Source organism: Dasypus novemcinctus, chromosome 1, assembly GCF_030445035.2.
Source record: "Dasypus novemcinctus isolate mDasNov1 chromosome 1, mDasNov1.1.hap2, whole genome shotgun sequence".
Lineage (NCBI taxonomy): Eukaryota > Metazoa > Chordata > Mammalia > Cingulata > Dasypodidae > Dasypus > Dasypus novemcinctus.
The window spans coordinates 124,794,307-124,816,212 of NC_080673.1; the positions used below are offsets into that span (position 1 = coordinate 124,794,307).

General features: G+C 34.5%; 1 protein-coding gene across 1 annotated transcript in view; it reads left to right on the top strand.

The window, feature by feature from the left end:
• ANTXR2 (ANTXR cell adhesion molecule 2) overlaps positions 1-20,098 on the top strand; it is a 141,185-nt gene extending 121,087 nt beyond the window's left edge. The window contains exon 17 of the mRNA XM_004470820.4: positions 18,172-20,098. Coding sequence (XP_004470877.1) covers positions 18,172-18,210 — 39 coding nt within the window. The 3' untranslated portion in view covers positions 18,211-20,098. The remainder of the gene's footprint in view (positions 1-18,171) is intronic.
• The last annotated feature ends 1,808 nt before the right edge of the window (positions 20,099-21,906 follow it).

Here is a 21,906-nt window from a genome sequence, read left to right on the forward strand (position 1 = left end):
AGAACCATAAACTTCTAGAAGAAATTGTGGGAATATATCTTCAAGACCCAGTGGTAGGTGGTGAATTCTTAAAGGAGATAAGAGGAGGACTGAGATGGACTACTGATGTTTAATGTATGTAGAAGTTTTAATTAGCTTTACTGTAAAAGTGTGGAAATGTATAGAGTGGATGGTAGCACGTAGTGAGTAACAGCTAGTTTATAAATGGGGATGTGCCTGAAAATGGTAGTCTAGTTATTTAAATGCCAATTGACAGAATGCTAGGGAATAATCTAGGAACTGAATAGCGCAGTAAATCAAGAGGTTGATGAGAATTGTGGTTGATGGTACAGATGCAAGAGTGTCCTTTGTGAGCTAGAGCAAATGTACATCATTACTGCAGGGTGTTGGGAATGTGGAGAAGCATGGGAAAAATAGAGCTGGAGTGACCTATGGACTATGGTTAGCAATAATAATATAATATTCTTGCATCTATGCAAGAGATATTCTGTATTGATAATGAGACAGTATGGAAAATGTGAGCCAAATGTACACTATGGACAAGGTAATAATCAGATGATACATCTTATCTGTAGCAAATGTTTCACCACAGCGTGGTGTGTTGATGGAGGGGTATTGTTTGGGAATTCTGCACATGTGTATGATTGCTTTATAAGTTTACCACTTCTGTCGTAAAAATATATATTTTAAAAATAATAACTGGGTGGGTTGGGGGAAAAACACACCAAATTTTAGATAAGGACTATGATTAGTAGTAAGATTTTGACAATATTCTTTCATAATTTGTGACAAACATCTTAAGACAATGCAGGGTGTTGGTGGAGGGTTGATGTGTGGGACCCCTGTATGCTGTTATGTATGTTTGCTTTGTAAGCTCACAACTTTTACTATACACTTAATTGTTTACATATGTTCATATATAAATGATATAAAGATAATAATAGGGTTGGTTGAGGGAAAACTGCTTTGGTTAGTAGTAATATTTTGACAATGCTCTTTAATCATTAAAAATGTTTAACAACAATGCAAATTATTGGTGGTAGGATGAGTTATGAGAGTCCTGTATGTCGTTATTAATGTTTTGTAAGTTCACAACTATTATTATACAATAATTGTTTATGTATGAGTGATATACTTGAATAAATTAATTTAAAAAGTAATAATTAAATGATCTTAATTTTTAAGACATTGGATACAAATTCTCATTCAGAACATTTGTTGAGTCATTGAACACAGATTAATCACTATTACTTCATAAGACCCTTGGTATCTTGAAAGTTTCTCACATTTCAAATATCAAGTCTTACTATACAGTCTTACCAAGGTAAAGAGCATAGGACTTTGAAGTCATTAAGGACCTAGTCATTGTGGGTAGTCATTTTCTAAGTCCATTTTGCTAGTAATTAATTTGTCTTTTTCCATAAAAGTGAAAAGCAACACAGAGAACTTTGTTTAAAATATTTTTTTTTTTTTGTCTGGGGAATAGCTGAATGAAGTTAAACTTTTCTTTACTAGACTTTAGCTGCTCAGGACTTTCTTTTCATGAATCCCGGGTTTGTGATTATGTAGTTGGGTGGACAGATGAAAGTTGTTAATACTAATAATACTTACTGGTTCCACTAGTTAATTTTTTCTTTGTTTTGTACAGGTATTGTTTTTAATATTGTTCAATCAGAAATAACCCCAGTCACAAAAAGAGGACACTTTGACATAATCCTTTTTAAATCTGTGAATAAAGTGTTGTAAAACCTGAGCAATGAGATCTCAACATTGGAAATTTTAAATCTGAAAGTCAGTAGCAAACAGGTTATGTTTCCATTAGTTTTGAGTCTCAATAACCTGCATTACTGCCCTGGATGGTGCTTCAGAGGTAATCACCGGACATTGTAAATCCTCACAGGGCCTACATGATGGAATAGAGGAGAGTATGGGCCATGATGTGAACCAATGTATATGAGGTGCAGAGGTGCCCAAAGATGTACTTACCAAATCCAATGGATGTGTCATGATGATGGGAACGAGTGTTGTTGGGGGGGGGGGAAGAGGGGGGGTGGGGGGGTGGGGTTGAATGGGACCTCACATATATATTTTTAATGTAATATTATTACAAAGTCAATAAAAAATAAAAAAATTAAAAAAAATAAAAATAAAAAAAAATAAAAAGTATATTTTCACAATGCTCAAATAAAAAAAAAAAAAAAAAGTAATACATTTATATGGTGTCAGCTTTTGAACCAATATTTGTGCCTGGAATTCAGATTGCTTTTTCTTATTTCCATATGTTCTGTTTTAAACATATGTTAAGTTGTATATTTAAAACTAAAAGTACCAAAAAAACCACATAAAAATATGTTTCTTCATTATCAAAGGTTTCAATGCCATCATCATTTAAAAAAACAACAACAGTGAATGCAATTTAGGTCTGTAAAACAGAGTTTTAATAGCACAAAAGAGAATGAACACCTGGCTTTCTTTTTGCAGGGTATATTGATGTTGTCAGAGGAGACTGAATAAAAATGATGATACAATTGTCCAGGTTTGGGATTTGCCAAAACAAGAATATTTTATTCATTCAGCCTTCTCTAAGTTCCAAAGATAGGTGTTGGGTTTGATGAGAAATTACAATGATATATATTTAGAATGACCAATCATTCACATTTCCATCTATAAACATGCTGTTGCAATTGGATTTTTCTAGGGATGCCATTCAAACAACACATTAGGTTGTCATCTTGCATCACTCTTCTATCTGTGATGATAGGATGCTAGGTTAGACTATGACAGCTCCGTACAGCTTTTCGTATGGCATTGTACTGATGCACGACTACTAGGACTTTGCTTGAATCAGCAAAGAAAGTTTCTAAGTGACAAGGTTTTGAAATTGAATTTTCATTGTCTTGCTTGAAAAGTATTCAGAGATTGACTTTTAAGGAAAACAAGCATTATGAGCATTAGATTTTTTAAACTGAAAAAAACTTTCCTGTCCCTTCCTGTTCCTGACTCTGAAAAAGTAAAAGAATTACTTTTTCTAATAATGCTTCTGTAAATCAACAACGAATCTTACAACTCATTGTAAATGAAGGGCTTTTAAAATTCATTTTAATTAACATGTAATTGAAATTAACTTATATTTCATTTTTTAAGAATGTTTTCTTTCTTTTTAAAATTCCAAATTTTTATTTGCTGATGAAGAGTTCAGTATCAACTAAATCTTGAACTCTAACTTTCGCCAGAAAATGCCACCAATTTTAAGATTATTTTTTTAAACACATGTTTTGGGGAATCTCCATGATTTATGCTTTATTTTTTCCAAGTGTAATGATGTTGATAGTCAATTAATATAGAATGGCTCCTTCTTGATGCATAACTTTGCCTATGAAACTTTATTGATACACATAGAGATGTCTACTGCTATGTCATCGTGTGTGAAAGAAAAATCATGTTTTTTCCAATATCTGTGGATTTTCTTTCAAATATCTTTTTTGTGTTTCTTTGACAGGGAATAATAGGCATAAAGGAAAATAAATGCCTGTGAAAATATTAACTGAGAACTGATTTATTATTTTCAGTACTTCATGATAGGTGTACATGTGTTTAGGTTTCTCATAATACCCATTTCCTGCTTGTCAAAACGTTTTTCATTTAAGTCTATGATTCATAATGGAAATGGAATATATACTACAATTTCTATCTTCTCTGCCTGTTGGTGGCTTCAAGCAGGAAACTGACCCCACTTCCTACCATCTGCTCTGCATGTAGGACTGACATCAAGTTCACCTTCTCTCTGATGCCTACTTGTTTCTCTGCTTAGTCCACTTTCACCTTGCAGTTCAGCCAGTTTCCTGTTATGCCAAGCCACTGGGCCATACTTACAGGAAGCAGGATATCTAGCCTGTTTGAATATTCATGTGACAAAGTAAACCAAGAAGACTTGTTTCTACACTTTTTCCTACAGAATGGTTGCCACTATTATTTAAGTTCAAGCCAATTAGCAAACACTCAAATGTAGTCTTGTGTTTGTATTTTCAGACTAGTCAACAATATGTTTTCTGCCATAGCTTGCTGATAATGGTGTTATTGGATTAAAATTTTAAAAATATTTATATCAATATCAGTTAAGCTTTTTCAGATAGATTTTAGCGGCATAAATTGAATTTAGTTATTTCAAACCCAGTAGCTATCATTCACTAGCAAATATTTGTTAGACACTCAAAGTCTAAGTTGAACTCTGTCCTAGGCATTATTGAAATAGCTTAAAACCTCATTATATAACTTAGTCTAGAGAAAAATCTGACTTTAAACAAATATTTATATTTGTTTGTTTAAAAATATTTGGAAGCGTTGTTATAATGCTGAACAAACTGCTACTGTCCAGAATCTATTATATTATTTGTATTAGAATAAAAGAATAGGTTTAATATAGTCTTTTTTCATGTAGAAAATCAGCTTGGCTGACAATATCAGAATTTGTTTCTCTAAGTTAACTGAAAGTTGACTCTATATTCACATCTGTATGTCTATATTTCTGCTTGCTCTACCTATCTACCTACCTACGTATCATCTAATCTATTTCTAGCTATTACCTATTTTGCACTAGCAGTAGACCTAATGCTTGACTTGTAGATAGATATAGACTCCAGCTTCTGTTGCTGGGATTTATGTTGGATACTTTCATAAGACATTATAACATCATCAAGGGGAGAGTAAATAATCAAAGCCAATCACTTTTTGTTATTTGACTCCGAAATGTGTGTGCCTTTAGCATTTTTGAGCCCTTTGAACCAAGAAGCAAACTGTCATTTGTACATAGCGGAAAACCGAACATTAGCTTTCAGTCAGTTAATATTTTGAAACATCATAATCATGTCTCTACTTCTTTGAATGTATCTGTATGCTGGTGTGTGCAGAAAATGTTTAACTTTGGAAGTCTATACTTCCCATTTTGTAGATTAACTATATCTCTAGAGATGGATTAATATTGTCACAATTATTTTAGGCTCAGTTTTGCTAGTTGATATAAGTTATTTGGACTCGGAAAGTCAGCATTGGTTAAGGGAGAAAATTAATGCATGTTAAGTTTGTTTTCAGATTGTGAGCAATTAACTATCATTGTATCTTTATTGATCAGTGAATTGGCATCTGGATCAAAGTGGTATTTACCTTTGCAATATGAATCCTGTGCTGTATATGAAAGGTTTGTTTAGATTTACATCTACACATATAAAGTTAGCAATAAATGTCGTCATTTGACTGCTACTCTAGCAGGTAAGAATGTAGAATTATAATGTGAAGGGTTTTAATTCTATCTACTATATACTATACTACCACATTACCTATATACTATAGAAAATCATACATCACTTCGTAACATATATCTAAATATTAGTCTGTAGTAAATATTCAAAATTAACTCTTGACTTTTGGGGTTTGGATACCTTTTCATTAGATGTGAAAATGACTTTTGTGATTGTTTAAAATGTTTTTTCCCATATGTGATAAAAATATCTAAAAAATATATTTGCGGTCCATAGAGTGAATATAATCTTCTATTAGTACTGAATCCTAGCATGTTGTCTTAGTTTTACAGGCTTCTGTGACAAATACCAAACAGTGATTGGCTTAACAACATGAATTTATTGATTGATGGTTTGGAAGGCTGTAAGTCCAAAATCAAGGTGTCTGCAAGGCTATGCTTTCTCCCCAAAGTCTGGAACATTCTGGTGCTGACTTGCTGCATTCCTTAGGGTTCCTTGGCTTACATCTCTGCCTCCCATCATATGGTGACTTCTCTCCTTGTGTCTGCTTTCCCAGTTTCCATTGACTTCTGCTTTCTCCCTGTGACCTTTTATGACTGACTGTGCACAAATTTCTTCTGTTTTTAAAGAGCTTGAGTAATACAGATTAATGTCTGCCTTGATTTAATTGGGTCGTACTTTTACCAACAGTAAAACCTTCAAAAGATAATGTTTACAATGGGTGCACACCCACAGGAATGCAGATTAAAATTAAGAGCATGCCTTTTTTGGGGGTTTGTAATTCAATCTATAAAAGACTATTCTTCCCACATGCAAAATATATTCACCCCATCCCAACAATCCTGAAGCCTTAAGTCATTTTAGTAGTGACTCTAAGTCCAAGGTAAATTCAGTTATAAGCATGACCTGACCCGGGACAAAATTCTTCTCTGTCTGTGTATCTGTGAAACCCAGAAAATGAGTTATCTATTTCCAAAATGCAATGATGGGACAAGCATAGGACAGACATTTCCATTCTAGAAGGGAGAAATTGGAAGGAAAGCAGGGGCACAGGTCCTGAGTAAGTCTGAAATGCGGCAGGGCAATTTCCACTAGATTTCAAGGTCTGAGAGTCAACTGTGCATTGATGCCTTGTCCACAGGGCACTGGGGCAGCAGTCATGATATCCCTGGACATTGAGCATCAGGGAGGAAGACCCTCCCCTGTCAGGTACTGGGGGGAAGACCCTTCCCTACTCAAAGGCATGGACTGAAACCCCCCTCTCTAAGTCCCAGGTGATCTCTTCAGTCCAAATGTTTACTTCCATCATTCTGCCCAATATGTCTTTTTCCTGCATTTCATCTCATCTCCATCCCTTTCAGTTCAGGCTGCTAATACAAAATTCTCAAAAACCTTGTCAGTTTTTTTTTTTTTTTCAAATTCTACTCAATTTATTCATTTTTAAAAAAAATATTACATTCAAAAAATATGAGGACCCCATTCACCCCCACCACCCCCACCCCACCACTACCCCCACAGTAACACTCTCCCCCATCATCATGACACATCCATTGCGTCTGGTAAGTACCTCTCTGGGCATCGCTGCACCTCATGGTCAATGGTGCATATCATAGCCCACACTCTCCCACGTTCCATCCAGTGGGCCATGGGAAGACATACAATGTCCGGCAGTTGTCCCTGGAGCATCACCCACGACAACTCCAAGTCCCAAAAATGCCTCCACATCTCATCTCTTCCTCTATCCAAATCATCAGACAAGGATTTTTCACATATCCATGCTGGACAAATGCATTTCAGATCTTGACTTCTTCTGAGATGGCTGACTGGATCTGAGTCATATGCTTAATCTACTTAGCAAAGTTGGTTCAGCTACATTGTCATATAGGGCCCTGTTCTTTGGGGGCTCACCACCTGGAAACTCAAGAGGACTATGACAGAATCTTCTGGCCCTAGTCTCAGATCACGCTGCCTAGATAGGCTGAGAATTTTCCTAATTATCAATTGTGGTTCTTTTGTGTTTAAGATTTCAGCCTTCAGTTTATCTATCTCCTCTCACATTTTACTGTAAGTATCAAAGAGAAACCAAGCAGCACCTTCCAGATTTAATCTGTAATTCTCCTCAGCTACCTATCCAATTTCATTGCTTACAAGTTCTGTCTTTCTTCTGACATCAGTGTACAGTTTTGCCAAGTCCTCATCACTTATAACAAGGATCATGTTTCCTATATATTCCAATGACACAATTATTATTTCCTTCTAAGGCCTCACCAGACGTACCTTTAATGTCCATATTTCAACAAATATTCTACTTATGATGAAATATATATTCTCTAAGATGATAGAAACTTTCCCTGCAGCCCTTTGCTTAGTTCCAAGCCCTCGCCAGAAATCCTTCAATATCCATGTCTTTACTAACAGTTTCTTCAAAGAAATCTAGGCTTTTTTTCTACCAATTGTTTTAGTAAGAGTTAATCATCACACCAAATGCCTCAGAATTCTTCCAGTCTCTACCCTGTTAACCCAATTCCAAAGCCATTTCCATACCACTAGGCATTTGTTATAGCAGCACCTCACTTTCCAGTACCAAAAACTATCTTAGTTTACCAGGCTGCTATGACAAATACTACACAATGGGTTGCCTCAACAACAGGAATTTATTGGCATGTGGTTTGGAAGGCTAGAAGACCAAGGTCAAAGTATCAGCAAAGTATCCCCAAAGTGTGTAGCATTCTTGTCCTCTCTTGCTAGATCAGAGAAGTGTTCAGTAGCATCCTGACAAAACAATGAATTATCTTAGTGTCTGTTTTTCTAGATCAATCAAACAAACCTGAAACTGAATGTAAATTTCTTTTTTGCTCTGTGGTGTTAATAATTGAGGTTACAATTTTAAGTCTGGAAATACTCTAGTGAACATGTTTAGTATTTTTATGCTAGTATTATTCCACATTGAGTAAATTAATTTATTCTGTTTCTCTCCTGACTAAGCAGTGGTGGGATAATGTGACTTTTATTTGGATTATTCTAACATTTTCTTAAATGCATAAATCAAATATGGATTAAGTTTTCAATGAACCATTATTTGAGATAATGGTTGGAGTTTGGGGTTCTTTAGTCTGATATTGTCTGTTGAGTGTGAATTTTTTTTTGTACATGAGAATCTTGAGACTATTAGGACGTTAATCACTTAACATCGTAGCAAAGTTTGCTGTAAAAGAGGAAGGATACAGATATTAACATAGTGTAATTTATAACTGTTTTTTAAATAAAAGAGGATTTAAAACAGTTACTATTATACTGCTTTGAATTATAGGACCTCTGCTTTCTCTTTTTCTGCCCTCTTTGTGTTAATATAGTAATATTTCGATAATCCATTCTCTCTTCTCTATTATCATTTTAGTTAGATCTCTGTGTCATTGTTTCAATGGTTCAATAGATGATACCATATTTCTGTAACTTTTCACATTCTACCATAAAATAATAACGTGCTAGTTTAAGAACAATATATAGATCATTCAGGAGTGTAATTCCAATTTCCCCCTTCCTCCTCTGTGTGCTCTTGTTCTCATATATTTTGCTTCTGTATATGCTATGATGCCAGTAATATAATATTATTTTTGCTTTAAATAATTAATAGTTCTTTCAATAAATGTATATTTATTTTATATATTAATGTTCCTTTATTATTGCATTAATTTCCTAGATGCTAAAACATATACCATACAGTGGTTTTGCTCAAATAGTGGGATTTATATGCTTATGATTGTGAGGTTAGGAGAAGTCCAAAATCAACTCCCTTACGACTAGGGCATTCTAGGACTGGTTGTCGGGAATCCTTGGTCCTTGATTATTCTGTCACATGGCAATGCATGTGGCAGCATTTTCTTTTCTCTTCTGGTTCCACTGATATCCAGCTTCTTGCTGTGATTTCTCCCTTCCATGTCCAATTCCCTTTGCTTTTAAGGACCTCAGCCATATGGATTGAGACCCATCTTCATTCAGTTTGGGAACACCTTAACTAATAACATCTTCTGAGGTTCTGTTTACAAATGGGTTCACACCCACAGGACCTGGGGTTGAGACCTGAATATGCCTTTTGTGGGGAACATGATTCAATTCCCAGCAACTATGTATTTATATATTAAATGTTCTGTGTCTTGTCTTTTCTTTTTTTGGTGAGTAATGAGCATTTATTTAGGGGTCTTACATGGAGGTCCTGATCCTTGACTGTGGGAGGAGAGACAGCATTTTCTGAGCTCTATCTTCCATGCTCACTGCAAAACAAGAAGGGTCTCTTATAATGCATGTCTCTGTGCAGATGGGGAAGGCAAGTGAGGGGCAGCAGGACTTCTAAAGAATGCAGGGTTACAAGACTTACTGATCAGTCACCAATTCACAATCAGTACCCAATGCTTGTCTTTTATCTATGTAGGAATGGAATACTGCTATGACTGGAAATGGAAAGAACTGGAAGGGTTGGGAGAGAAAATGTGAAATCATATATGTCATAATCCACCCTATCTGACATCGCTTACAATCTTCCTGCTGCCTTTTCTGAATGAAGCCCTGAGCATGGACTGGGGGAGGGGGAGTGGCTATAAATAGTGGTACTTTGATATAAGGCCACAGCTACAATATAACAGTAATAAGACAAGCAATTACAGGAGTTCATGGGCTCTGGGCATTCCACCTAGAAGGGCAGCTCTTATTTGCAGTCTTTAGACAATTACTCCAATTCATTAAAGGGAAGGATATTCCAGTGGAGAACAGAGCTGCTGTATGCTGGTATGTATCCACACACCCAACAGTACAATTGATTATGGATTCTTGCCACAGTGGCAGCCCAGTCAAGGAAGATGTTAGACAAAGTCATATGAATCTGGAGAAGATTACTGTTTTCCTGCAGATCTGGACTTCCATTTAGTGTCTTTTCTTTCAGTCTGAAGAGCTTCTTTCAGCATTTGTTGTTGTACAAGACTTTTGCAAATAAATTATCTCAGGTTTTGAACGTCTGTAAATGCTTTCACTTTGCCTACATTTTTGAAGGTTATGGAATTCTGGTTAATTTTTTTTTTCCTATTTAGCATTGTAGAGATGTTTTCTTGTCTTATGCCCTCCATTATTTTTCTGGCAAAATGCCCACATTAATGCATATTGTTGTTTCCTCTGCAAATGTTTCTTTGTGTGTGTGTGTGTGTGTGTGGTTTTTCTTTTGGGTGGGGGAAAGCATATTGGCTATGTCTTTGCAATTTCCTCTGGTTTTAAAAGTTTACTGTATGTTCCTGGTGTGGCTTTCTTTTTATTTATCCTGCTAGGGGTTCAATAAGTTATATTTTTTTTGGTCATTTAAGGACGTTGTCAGCCATTATTTTTTCAAATATTTCTTCTGCTTCATTCTCTGTCCTCTCCTTCTGTGACACCAGTTTACTCATGTGATAGAACATTAGATATTGTCTCACAGAGTTTGGATTCCCTTTATTGTTTTCACATTTGGAAAATTTATATTCTTTCTTTTGTGGTGTCCAGTCTGTTTTTATACCAATTAAATATATTTATTTCTGATATTGCATTTTATCCACTAACATTTCCATTTGGTTTTTATTTATAGTTTGATTATTTCTGCTGAAATTTCACATATCTTTATGCACACCATCCACCTCTCTCACTAGATCAATAGTTATTTTGAAGTCCTTGTCTACTAACTGTAACATCTAGAATATCTATCGACTTGCTTCTATTGACTATGTTTTCTCTTGATTTTGGATTTGATTTCCCTGTTTCTTTGTGAAAATTATAATTTGTGATTGTATGTTGAATATTGTTTATAAAAAAAGCATAAAGGGTAAAGTAGAGAATATTTACCCCTTCCTTTGTCATGTTGCTAATTTTAGGTGAGCTGGGTATGGATTCTGTTACAATCCTAGTTACTTTGAATTTACTACTGGTTTCAGATATTTTGAGGGGAGAATATGGATTTTGCCTTTAGCATATCTCTCTATCCCTCTCTCTCCCTCTCTCTTTCCTCCCCCTCCCTGCCTCTCTCCCTCCTTTTCTCTCTTTCTTTATTTATCTCTTTCCTTTACAGCCTAGCTGAGGGCATTTGACTTTGTGGAGGATTTTCTTTGCTCTCCAACTACAGCACCCTCCCACCTAGCCCTACTTTCTGAACCTTGGAGACTCATCTCCATATTGCTTCCCTACCTGCAGCTTTTGACTGGCTAATGCCTTGCACTATTGAATGCCCCTTGGAGAGATCTCATTCAGCTCATTTGCCCTTACCTTTCAGCTTTCATTCAGCATTGGACTGGGGGAGGAGTAGGATCCCTTAGGGTTATTTTTTTTATTCAGCTTGCCCTGCCCCAAGTCTTTAGTGGACTGCTTCTTTTTTCCTTGGAGAAGGCCCTGTGTGCCTTTGAAGAGGGAAATATTCCTCTACCCTCCTGCCTTTTTCTTAGCCTTCAACTGATTACTTCATTGTTCTCAAGGAAAGTCTTCTGTAATGCTAGGGTACCTCTCTCTCTACTTTTCTGCTATGTTCCAAGATTTTGATAGTTTTCTTTTTTTTTATACCATTAATGCTACAATATGCATAAGTCATCTTCTGTCTTTCTATTGCTTTAAACCTTTGTTTCTAAATACGTATTTTTTAGTTTTAGTTTAAGATCTAAGGCATAATTAGTACTCTATTTGAGAATAAGAGGAAAATAATTCCTACCCTACCATGATATATACCCAAGGAAAGAAATATTAGCCAACTGCAAAGGTTTGCAGATTTCTGTTCTGATTTCATTTGTATGTGTTTATATATGTGTATAATTTTATACTTGCAAGTAATAGTATGTAGAGATATCAATTTCATATCTCAATATCATGAGGGTAGGGTTACTTGCTTCATTAACTACTGTCTATATGTCTGAGTCCTAGGAAACAAAATGGGACATGGATTTTTGCAAAATTAATATTAATAGTATGTATAGAGCCCTTCAAATTTGCAGGTGCCATAACGGAATGAAGAGACTGAAAAAGTATTTAAAGATAAATTTGTCAGGCAACCTTAGCAATTCCCTTCGTGACATCTCCTGAGTATCCATATGGTGTATGGTCCCTACTGTGAAATGGGAAATTTACAGGTTAGGCTTCTATTAGAAAAGATTATGTGGAATTAATTTCTTCAGCTCAAAATCTTGCAGTTTTATTTGGAGTATGTGCAAGCACACGTTCTCTCCCAGATAGATAGATAGATAGATAGATAGATAGATAGATAGATAGATAGATAGATAGACAGAAAGGTAGATAGATTGGTAGATAGATAAAAGGTAGTATGTACCCTCTTTTCATTCTTGTACCTCCAGTTGTCTATGGAAAATCTCCACTCAAAGAACCTACCGTGTTCTCAAGTGGACATTCTCTCTTGATAGTGGTGGTTTTCTGAACCTCTTGATGTGTCTCTGTGTGTATGTGGTCTGCACTTTGTATACAATTTAAAACTTGAAACTGTGTTTACGGTTGCATGGAGCATGAAGGTTTAGTAACCTCTTTTTAGAAGTGGAGATATAAATAAATCAGCTATCTGTGTTTGAGAAGTCTAAACTAAAGTGCAGTTGTATGCTTCAGCTTGTCAATGGATATTTATGAGGTGAGCATAATACTATAACAGTTATAGCAGTGAAATACATCCTGTGCAGATAGCTAGTAAAGGAGCTCTCGAATACTAATGCCAGTGGAATTTTAATTCTTGAGAGATGAGAAACATGTCACTTGCTCTAGTTAAGGCTGCTTTTACTGGCCACAGTGAAAACAAATGAGTCAAATCAGTTTTCAAATATTAAAACAAAGTTGGAGACTTTGTAGTTGACCAGCAATAAATATGTTAACCCCTATTGTTGTCCTGTTTAATCTCCTGGTTTAGTTAACTGCAGAGCAGCAACATAGCATCAGTCATTATGCTTTGGGCATCTAATTCCCATTACCAATTATTTTGAGGCCCAAGAGAAGGTATTGTCAACAATGTTTTCCAAAGAACTGTCAATAAGCTTCTTATTTTAATAGTACTGATTCTTGCTAAAAATCACCCTAGCCATGTTAAAGCTGACAGATTCTGATTGTGAGCTTAGCTTTTGTTACAGCCAGGGTTTTGTTTTAATGTACCATTGATACATTCTGTTCTCTTATACTGAGAGAAAGTTGGTAATAGAGGAAGAGCTTCTACAAAGAGCTCTGTTCTAGGGAAGAGATTGAGAATGTAAATAAATTTCTAATGTATAAAGATTCAGATTTTTTTTTGTAGCACACAAAGAAAATGAAGTTAAGCTAACTTTAGATATAGGGGACTTATTGCCTGTAGAACTTTTGAGATTATCTGAAGAATAGTACAGTTCTTAAGTTCATATCAATTATCTATGTTAACTTAATTCAGGTAAAGTTCAAAATAATCATCACTTAACATCAAGTATCTGCAGAAAGCACAATTAAGTCCTACCAGAATAGGGCAAGGGAACATAGAAGGGAAGTGGAGATGATATGATAATATGATAGTGATGGTCTTTTCTATAAGGTAGGGATTGAAATAACACATCTGTGGGAGGGTTTTCAATGTTAAAATGAGTTTGAATTCTTTATGATTGATAAAGATGAGAGTTAAGCAACAAAGAATATGAACTTACCAGGAGAGATAAACTTTTGTACATTTTAACTCCGACAAGAAATGATCCCTTAAGCGAGTGGTGTCTCAGTAGCAATTTTCCAAAATGGAAAAATGCTCTTCATTCTACTTGAAGTTAAAGGGATAATGCTGTAATGTCATAGATCTTTGAAGGTAATTCTAAAGATTATCAAAGAAACCAAGTTCCCACATAGAGTTTTCCAGTGATCTGACTAAATATAGGCATGAAAAATTCTCGTATACTAGTTATTGAACTACAGTTTTAGTAAAAAAAAAAAAAAGACTTATGCTAAATTTCAATTTTAAAAACTACATGAGAGTCTAGCTGCTTGGGTCAAATCACAATTGTGAGAACTGGAGTTTTTCCCGCTTGCTCCCTCCTCATGCACCACTCCAAGTCATATAATTACAGTTTATAATTTACTATCACATTTTGTGCCATCTGATTCAAATTGCTTAGATTAGTTTATAAACTATAACAGGTAGACATAATATTGCACATATCTCTTAACTCTTTGTAACAGAAGTCTTGTGTTCATTTATTTTAGCATATTATAATTTTAGGTGTTTTATCTTAGAGACTATATAGTTCTATCATTTGATAATAGTATTAACCTTAAATAGGTAGTAAGAGATTATGAATTATAAATATATATGTCAATACACATATTTCTCTATATTTACTTTTGTTGACTAGTTTCTTATAAAGCTTTTAGTTAAATTTAATTATTTTTAGCAATTGTATTATTTGTCATTAAAGTGAAATATAAAGAAATTTTTCCTAGGGAGAAAAAAATCACCATTAAATAAAACTACTTTCAACTTGGTGTAACTATTTGAAGAGTTGCGTGTTCAAGCTATTTTATAGTGCTTTGCTTGTTACCTGTTAATAACATATTTTGGTGTGTAAGCTTTATAAGCATGGGTATACAACAGACCTATAAGCCATGTCACATCTCATTTCCTGCAAATAAAAATTGCTCTGTAGTGTCTTGGCATAGACTGCTTGCCATGATATCAAACACAGCCCAAACATCCCTGAGCTCAAACATAATTAATATCACTGCTAATGTCTTTTATAAGATAGTATTGAACCCTATTCAAAGGACCATGGCCACCTAATTGTAATTATAGTTCTCTTATAACCAGGATATGTGGTCTTAACTTTAGAATATTTTGATAAGTGGATAGTAAAAGCTAGCATGTAATATTCCCTTGGGACTAAGATCCCTGCTTGAACACCAAGTAAAAGTTCCTTCGTGCCTATAGTTTATCGTTTTTTTCTCTTGTTTATCCCATTTCTACCATTTCCTCATTAGGGCTATTCTTTCTTTTTCTCCTTTATTTTCTCCTCTTTTTCCACTGTTACATTTCTTTCCTTTGTAATCCTCTTTTACTCTTTCTTAAATATACTTATTCTGTCTTCCCATTATTTTTGAGGTCTGGTTCCTCTCAAATGAAGGTCTGTGCCATTATTTATTCATTCATTCACCCAGTCATTTGTTTATGAGTATTTATTAAGAGCCTGCTCTCTCTTAGACACTGAAAAAATATTATAAAGTGGAGATGGTTAGTAATATCTAATTTTTATTGAAAGTATTAAGTGCTTTATATATATTTATAGATTTGATATTTATAACAGTCCTAGAATAAGTCCAGTTCTTAATCCTCATTTTACTGAAGAAGAAATTGAGATATACAGTAGTTAAATGAATTGCCAATGGTCATGCAATTAGTTTGTGGCAGAGTTTAGATACATACTGAGGCTCTCAAGCCCTCAAATTTAACCACTGTCTTATCTTTCCTTTTAGATTGTAGCGAAAAAATTTATGGTACAATATGGTATAGTTCTAGTGAAGATGCATTGGGATCCTTGGGGGAAGGAGCTCTGTGACTGGGAGAACTGGAATATACAATGCTTGAACAGAACTCCAAATTACCAACTTCAACTTTCTGTAAAATAGATACCTAGAGATAGTGAACTATCAGTAAAAGTACAAAGCACCTATTCAATGATCGTGAGGGGAGAAGAACATTTTGTTGTTTTATTAATGGGTATATGTTAAATACACAGGGGTATACTGCCTTTAGTATGTCTTTTTGGTTGACATTTGGCAGCTAGTGGTTGCTACTTAAACTGAAGCTTTGGAAGAGTTGTAGTAAAGACCTTAGGGTCAAAATAGTTTTTTTCCATTCAAGTTTCTGTGGGTTTAATTAAACCACACCAATGAAATATGAAATAATCTAGGTCTGAAGTAGTTAACTGTGGAACTGATGTTGCAAATTCATTTGCTAAGCTGTCCAATTGCTTAAAATAAATGCATTAGTGTTATATTTAGGAAGATTAATCTAGTGTGTAGGGCAGAAGTGGTCAGAAAATGAACTTTATGTCTATATCCAGTTAATAAGCAATGAAACTAAAGGAGAAGTAGAGCTTTATTACAAATTATTTTCAAAAGTGCACAGAAGCCTGAAAACTGTACTTTGTCAGTCCATAATACAGATAAATATTTATCATTAACTAATATCTTTATTTTTATATATCTCTCCTCATATATGTGATTCTTGAAAATCTTCAAAAATAATATTTTTAGTGTTCATCAGTGTTCTAATGTGCATATTTCAAATCTATTTCTCATTTCATAAAAGTTACATTGTGGTGGTTTGGAAACACAGCTACTTTTTGCTTTATTGCTTTGCTCAAACATTTATTTATTATGTCATTTCCCTGCTTGTTAGACCCCCTAAAAAAGTTTAGGAAAATAATGTGTCATTCAAACAACATTTTCTTAACTTTGGTGGGATGGGTATATTTAGTACTTCTAGCTAATCTTGTGATAGCATCTCTTCACTTAATACTCATTCTGAAAACCTTGTTTGAAGGTTCTAGATAATACAAAACTACAGTCTGAATACATGTCCTATGATTATGACATTACCAAGCAATTTGACCTTACTCTAAGGTGGTCATTTCTCTGCTTTTTCCCCACATGCTTTTGCAGAAATATTTATTTAAGACATTAGGCACTAAGTAAGCAATAAATTGCCAGTTATACTAATATTGCATCCAGAATTATTTAGAAGACAAAATTATTTAGAAGCAAAAGCTAATGGAAGTTCCTCACTCTATTTTGCATTTAGGCTTTTCTGTTTGTTTGCTTTTTTCATTAATTTCTGAAATTTCCAAATTGATTGAATAGTCATTTTGGGGAGGAAAATGGACACTTATGTTTTTTAATATTTCAAGACTTATTCTCCAACCATAGCTTTATCTTTTTCAAATTTTACTTTAGAACATCAGAAATGATGTATAAGATAATTAAACTTGTTATTCATATGCAGAAGAGAGGAAGAGAGAATATATAAATCTGAAATGAAACAAGGGCAGGTAACTATGAGAATATAAAATCTCAATAGGATGAGGATCCTGACCCCACACTACAAGTCAGTGTGCTATCTTTAGGCCTGTTGAGGAATCTAGACATGATTTCTGTAGTACAGTGCATCAGCTGTACTTCGTGTTATACCAAGGGGAAGGAAGGAGGGGAAGCTTTATCCCTAACTGGAAACTTTGTTTTTAATTAGTTCTTGGATTATTTACAATTCTGCATGGAACAATGTGTCCATGCAGCCTTTACTGAACTGCTGAAAAACTGGTATGGTAAAATCTCTTTTAAAATGTGAAATACAAATAAATATAGTCACTCGTTGGAAAGAACATGTCACAGTGTTATAAGATTGTCAGAAATGGTGAATGACAGTGGACAAGATCACTAACAAAAAGACTATTGCAAAAACCTTTATAAAATGGAATGACATCTCTTTCCTTTCTTTCTGTCCCCTATCTTCAATGTCTTAGTAAATCTTAAATGAGCTCCTCATGTATACAGTTTTAAAAACAACAGTTTTATATCAGTTTCAGAAGTACCAGATTGCATAAGGGAATACCTTCATTTTAATTTTTATACAAAGTTGCATATTAATTGTGGCTTTGATATATTTACTGCTAGGATAGTTACAATGAATGTAGTGTTTTTTCCAATTCTACCATACCACTGTGTGGGTGAACTTTCTGTGGAAAATATCTGAGCAAACCATCATGTTTTGACCTAAGGAAAAGTTATGACTTCATGTCTCATCTTATCATTTGCCTTTCTTTGGGTAATCCTTTATAATACCATGGTAGTAAATCTAGATGTTTTTATGATTTTTCATAATTGCTTTAAGATTTCATTAAGGACTCGTTTCTCTTCTCAGGGTCGGTGCATAAACTTCTCCCGTGTCCAGTCTCAGTAATAGGAAAGCAGGAAGACCAAGAAGGTACAAAGATGGCACATCTTCACTCCGCTGATTTCCAACCAAATGAAAACAAAAATCAAGAGCAATTCAGAAGTTTGTGGAAGACCAGTTTAAATCCTCTCAGTCAGGAAATGTTTTCTCTGCCTTCTGCTTTGCTTGCATCAAACATTTCTTGTTCTGCTGTCCAGACAGAAGTTCATGAAACCCAGAGGTAATTCATGAGCATGACATTGAAATTAAAGAGGAACATTAATCTGCATGCCATGGTTTATACAAGAAATTCAGCTTCATGGTGTAGAAGACAAAAAACAAAACAAAAGTCAGTATCTCCTTTAGTATGAAGATGATATCAAAATAAGAACGGAATAGCAACTAGCCATGATAGTTCTTTGATGGAGAGAGGAGTTTTCCTACATGGAAGCATGGAACTTGTGTTTTTACATGGCAATATTGTTAGCCACAGGCTAAGCAAATAAAGGATTCTGTTGCCTTATAGCTATGTCAGATCTCAATATTCTTCCAAGTCCCTTCTCACAGTTTGCCTTACGGGAAGCTTCTGACTGGAAAATCTTGTCATTCTAACACTGAAAAGTGCATATGCATGACAAAATGTAGACAGGATGCCTCAAGGTATTGGTAGCAAGCAAGATATTGCCCTTTAATTTTTGAAGACACCTTTCTTTCATTATGCACTTGGAAGAAGAAGAAAATTAATGGAGCGTTATTCTATAAGAAGACAGCCTCTAACCAGAAATCTTGAGTGGAGTTTAAGAAACTTATGATTTGAGATCATGTCCCTGTGTTTGGTAGACTTCTCCCTTTTTCTATATTTAGGGTTTAGTAGTGCATAAAGTATTAATATCTGTAAACATACCTAGGAGTTTGTTTTGTTTTAATTTAAAGGAAGCAGTAGTGACAAAGCTTCCACTCAGGGTTTTTCTTCCTCCAAGTCTCCAAGGGCTCTTCAGCGTCACAAGCCAGCAACTCTCTTTGCATGAAAATTTCAAAGTTTAATTAATATAATTAAAGGCAACAGCAAGCAGCAGCCTGTGAAGATTTCGCTCATCTTTTTTATGCCTTTTGACATTGAATGACCTATTACTGTATGCGCATTGCTTGGATTTTGAGGAGCACTCTACCTTGCTTGTGATTCAGTAGAAGAAAAAGACCTCCTTTCATCAATTTATAATTAAATTTTCAGGAGGATATGCCATCCCAAAACATTGACTATGTATGTACTATAATTTTTTAAGAAAAAAACACCTTTGTGTCACGTACGTCCATGATGTCAAATGATGTTAGCATGAGCAGAAACACTGTGGGGGAGGAAAAAGGCAGCAGTTGAAGAAAAAAGCTCAAATGATCTAGTCACTTTCGATACTGTACTTCAGATGCGAAATGGATATTCGACTCGAAACCTGACAAAGTACGCCTGTTTTGATGTGAACTGGTATAGACAATGACCAGTGGCTGGGTCAGTGGGATGTCTCTCTGCACGCACAAAGTCTTATCAAATGACACTAAAAATAAGTTCAACAACCATCACATTGGAAAGGAGAAGGCGAACATTTCGTGTTTGGCAGACATATGTGTGCATAAGATGGAAAGAGCGATTTGGAGCATTCTGGTATAATTACCCCCATTGTGCTCTTAATGGAAATTTCAAAGAACAGGAGTGATTCTGTTGGTTGGTGTCCAGATTTGTGGCACAGCTCCAAAAAGCCTTACACACACACAAGTATATATATATATATGCACACACACACACACACACACACACGTATATTCTCTAGCTTGAATCTTTTGCTCAAGTTTATTTATATCACTGGCTGGCTGGATCCAAAGTCATGTGTCCACCTATTCATGAATAAAATTTTTATCTGTGCCTCTGTTAGCATTTTCTTTAAGCCCATCTAAAGCTCATGTCTTATTTGGTATTTGGTTGAATATATAATTGTCATGAGTTGTTTTATGACCAAAATTGTGTATAGTTCCAAAATGCTCCCTATGTTCACAGATGATACTATTTATGGTAGTTATCCATATATGAAAGTGTGACCTGGAAGCTTGATTTTGTTTTCTGCAATGAGTCCTAGTAGATCTTTTTTTGTACATTTGTGGTTGAGACATAACCCATTGCTCTTATGGTAAATGGGCACTTTATTTCTGATCAGTGCATGTCTGTAAATGCTATTTTAATAGCATCAAGAATACTATAGAAGCTAAGGTTATGTCTTAGTAGTTATTTTAAATTTGTCTCATACCATACAGCATACTTTTATTTTGCTGCATGAGCAAATTAAATAGATCTTCTAACATTGGAAGGCACAATAGCCTTTTGTAGATTGTAACCCAAATGTATTTCCAGTTCTAATACCAATATGAAGAGCTCTCAAGGAAGAGGGAGAGACAATGAAGACTAAAAAAAAAAAAAAAATCAACTTATAAAATTCAAAAAAGGATGGGATTTCATTGCACTTAAAGATATGAGCCAGATTTATATTATGATTTTCTTTGATTATGAGAAGAATTTCTTTTAAGGAGTACTGTTTCCTTACCAAAGGACTAGATCAAATACTGCTACAACAAATAAAAGAATAGAATAAGGGCATTTCTATAAATTTAATAGGATTTTTATTTTATATAGAGCAATAGGTCCTGTTTAATTTTCTGGACATGATGTCGGCAAAGGTCTCCTTTCTGGGTATAAATGAATATCTTATCCATAACCCGTTTGTGTTACATAAGGTTGCAAAAACAATTAAGTGGGAAATGACTCCTAACTTATGTGTCTACTCTGCCTAGAAAGAAAGTTTTGAAGGCATCTATATATATTTCATAACAATGTCTGTTCTTTATGGATTTGATCCATAAATATTTATCTATCTGAAAACTTTGATACTTGGAATGTTTTCCTTAAAGCATTTGGTGCTCCAAGAAAAAACATTTGGTGCTAAGAGTTGCAGCACTGATGCCTTTCTCCAAGCGAATTCTATTTTTAAAAATTATATTTCCTTTCCAATGAGATGCACAGTAAAATTTGAGACCTTCCATTAAGTAGGGAGCAGCATCTGTCATCTATGGATAATTACTATTTTGACAAAAATATATAAGATTTAGGCCCGCTACATTTGAAAATGTTACAGAAAAAAATGTCTTGCTTTTACTTTACCTTGAACATTATTCTAACAATTTTATATCATAACTTATTCTAAAATTTGTTTTTATAATAAATCCTTACTGGATGTAAGATCTGGGTGTCTGTTAACATAATGTATTTGTTATCTAATTATCACTGCCCATGGTTTAATATGCAGAGGTAACATTTTTTATTCTTAAAATTAGAACACAATCTATATTATGATAAAGTGTTCAGAATGCTTTTCGATGGATCAGCTGAAATATATTGTTTTTGAATTGTAAGAGGGCAAAATATAATTAGGTCACATTTACAAAATTTACAAATCATTGCAGCTTCTTCCTCCATGTCTGTACTGCAACCCTTTGTAGTTAACTTTTACTAGATTTTGTACAGCATCACTTTACTTTAGGAAATTTATTAGTGTTTTATTACTACTGGAGAATTATGGTGGGTATGTGTGCACTGGAGATAAGTATATGCATTTTCTATTTTAATATGAAAGGAAATATATGATCTAGAAATGTAGAATAACCCTGAAACATCTGTTAAAT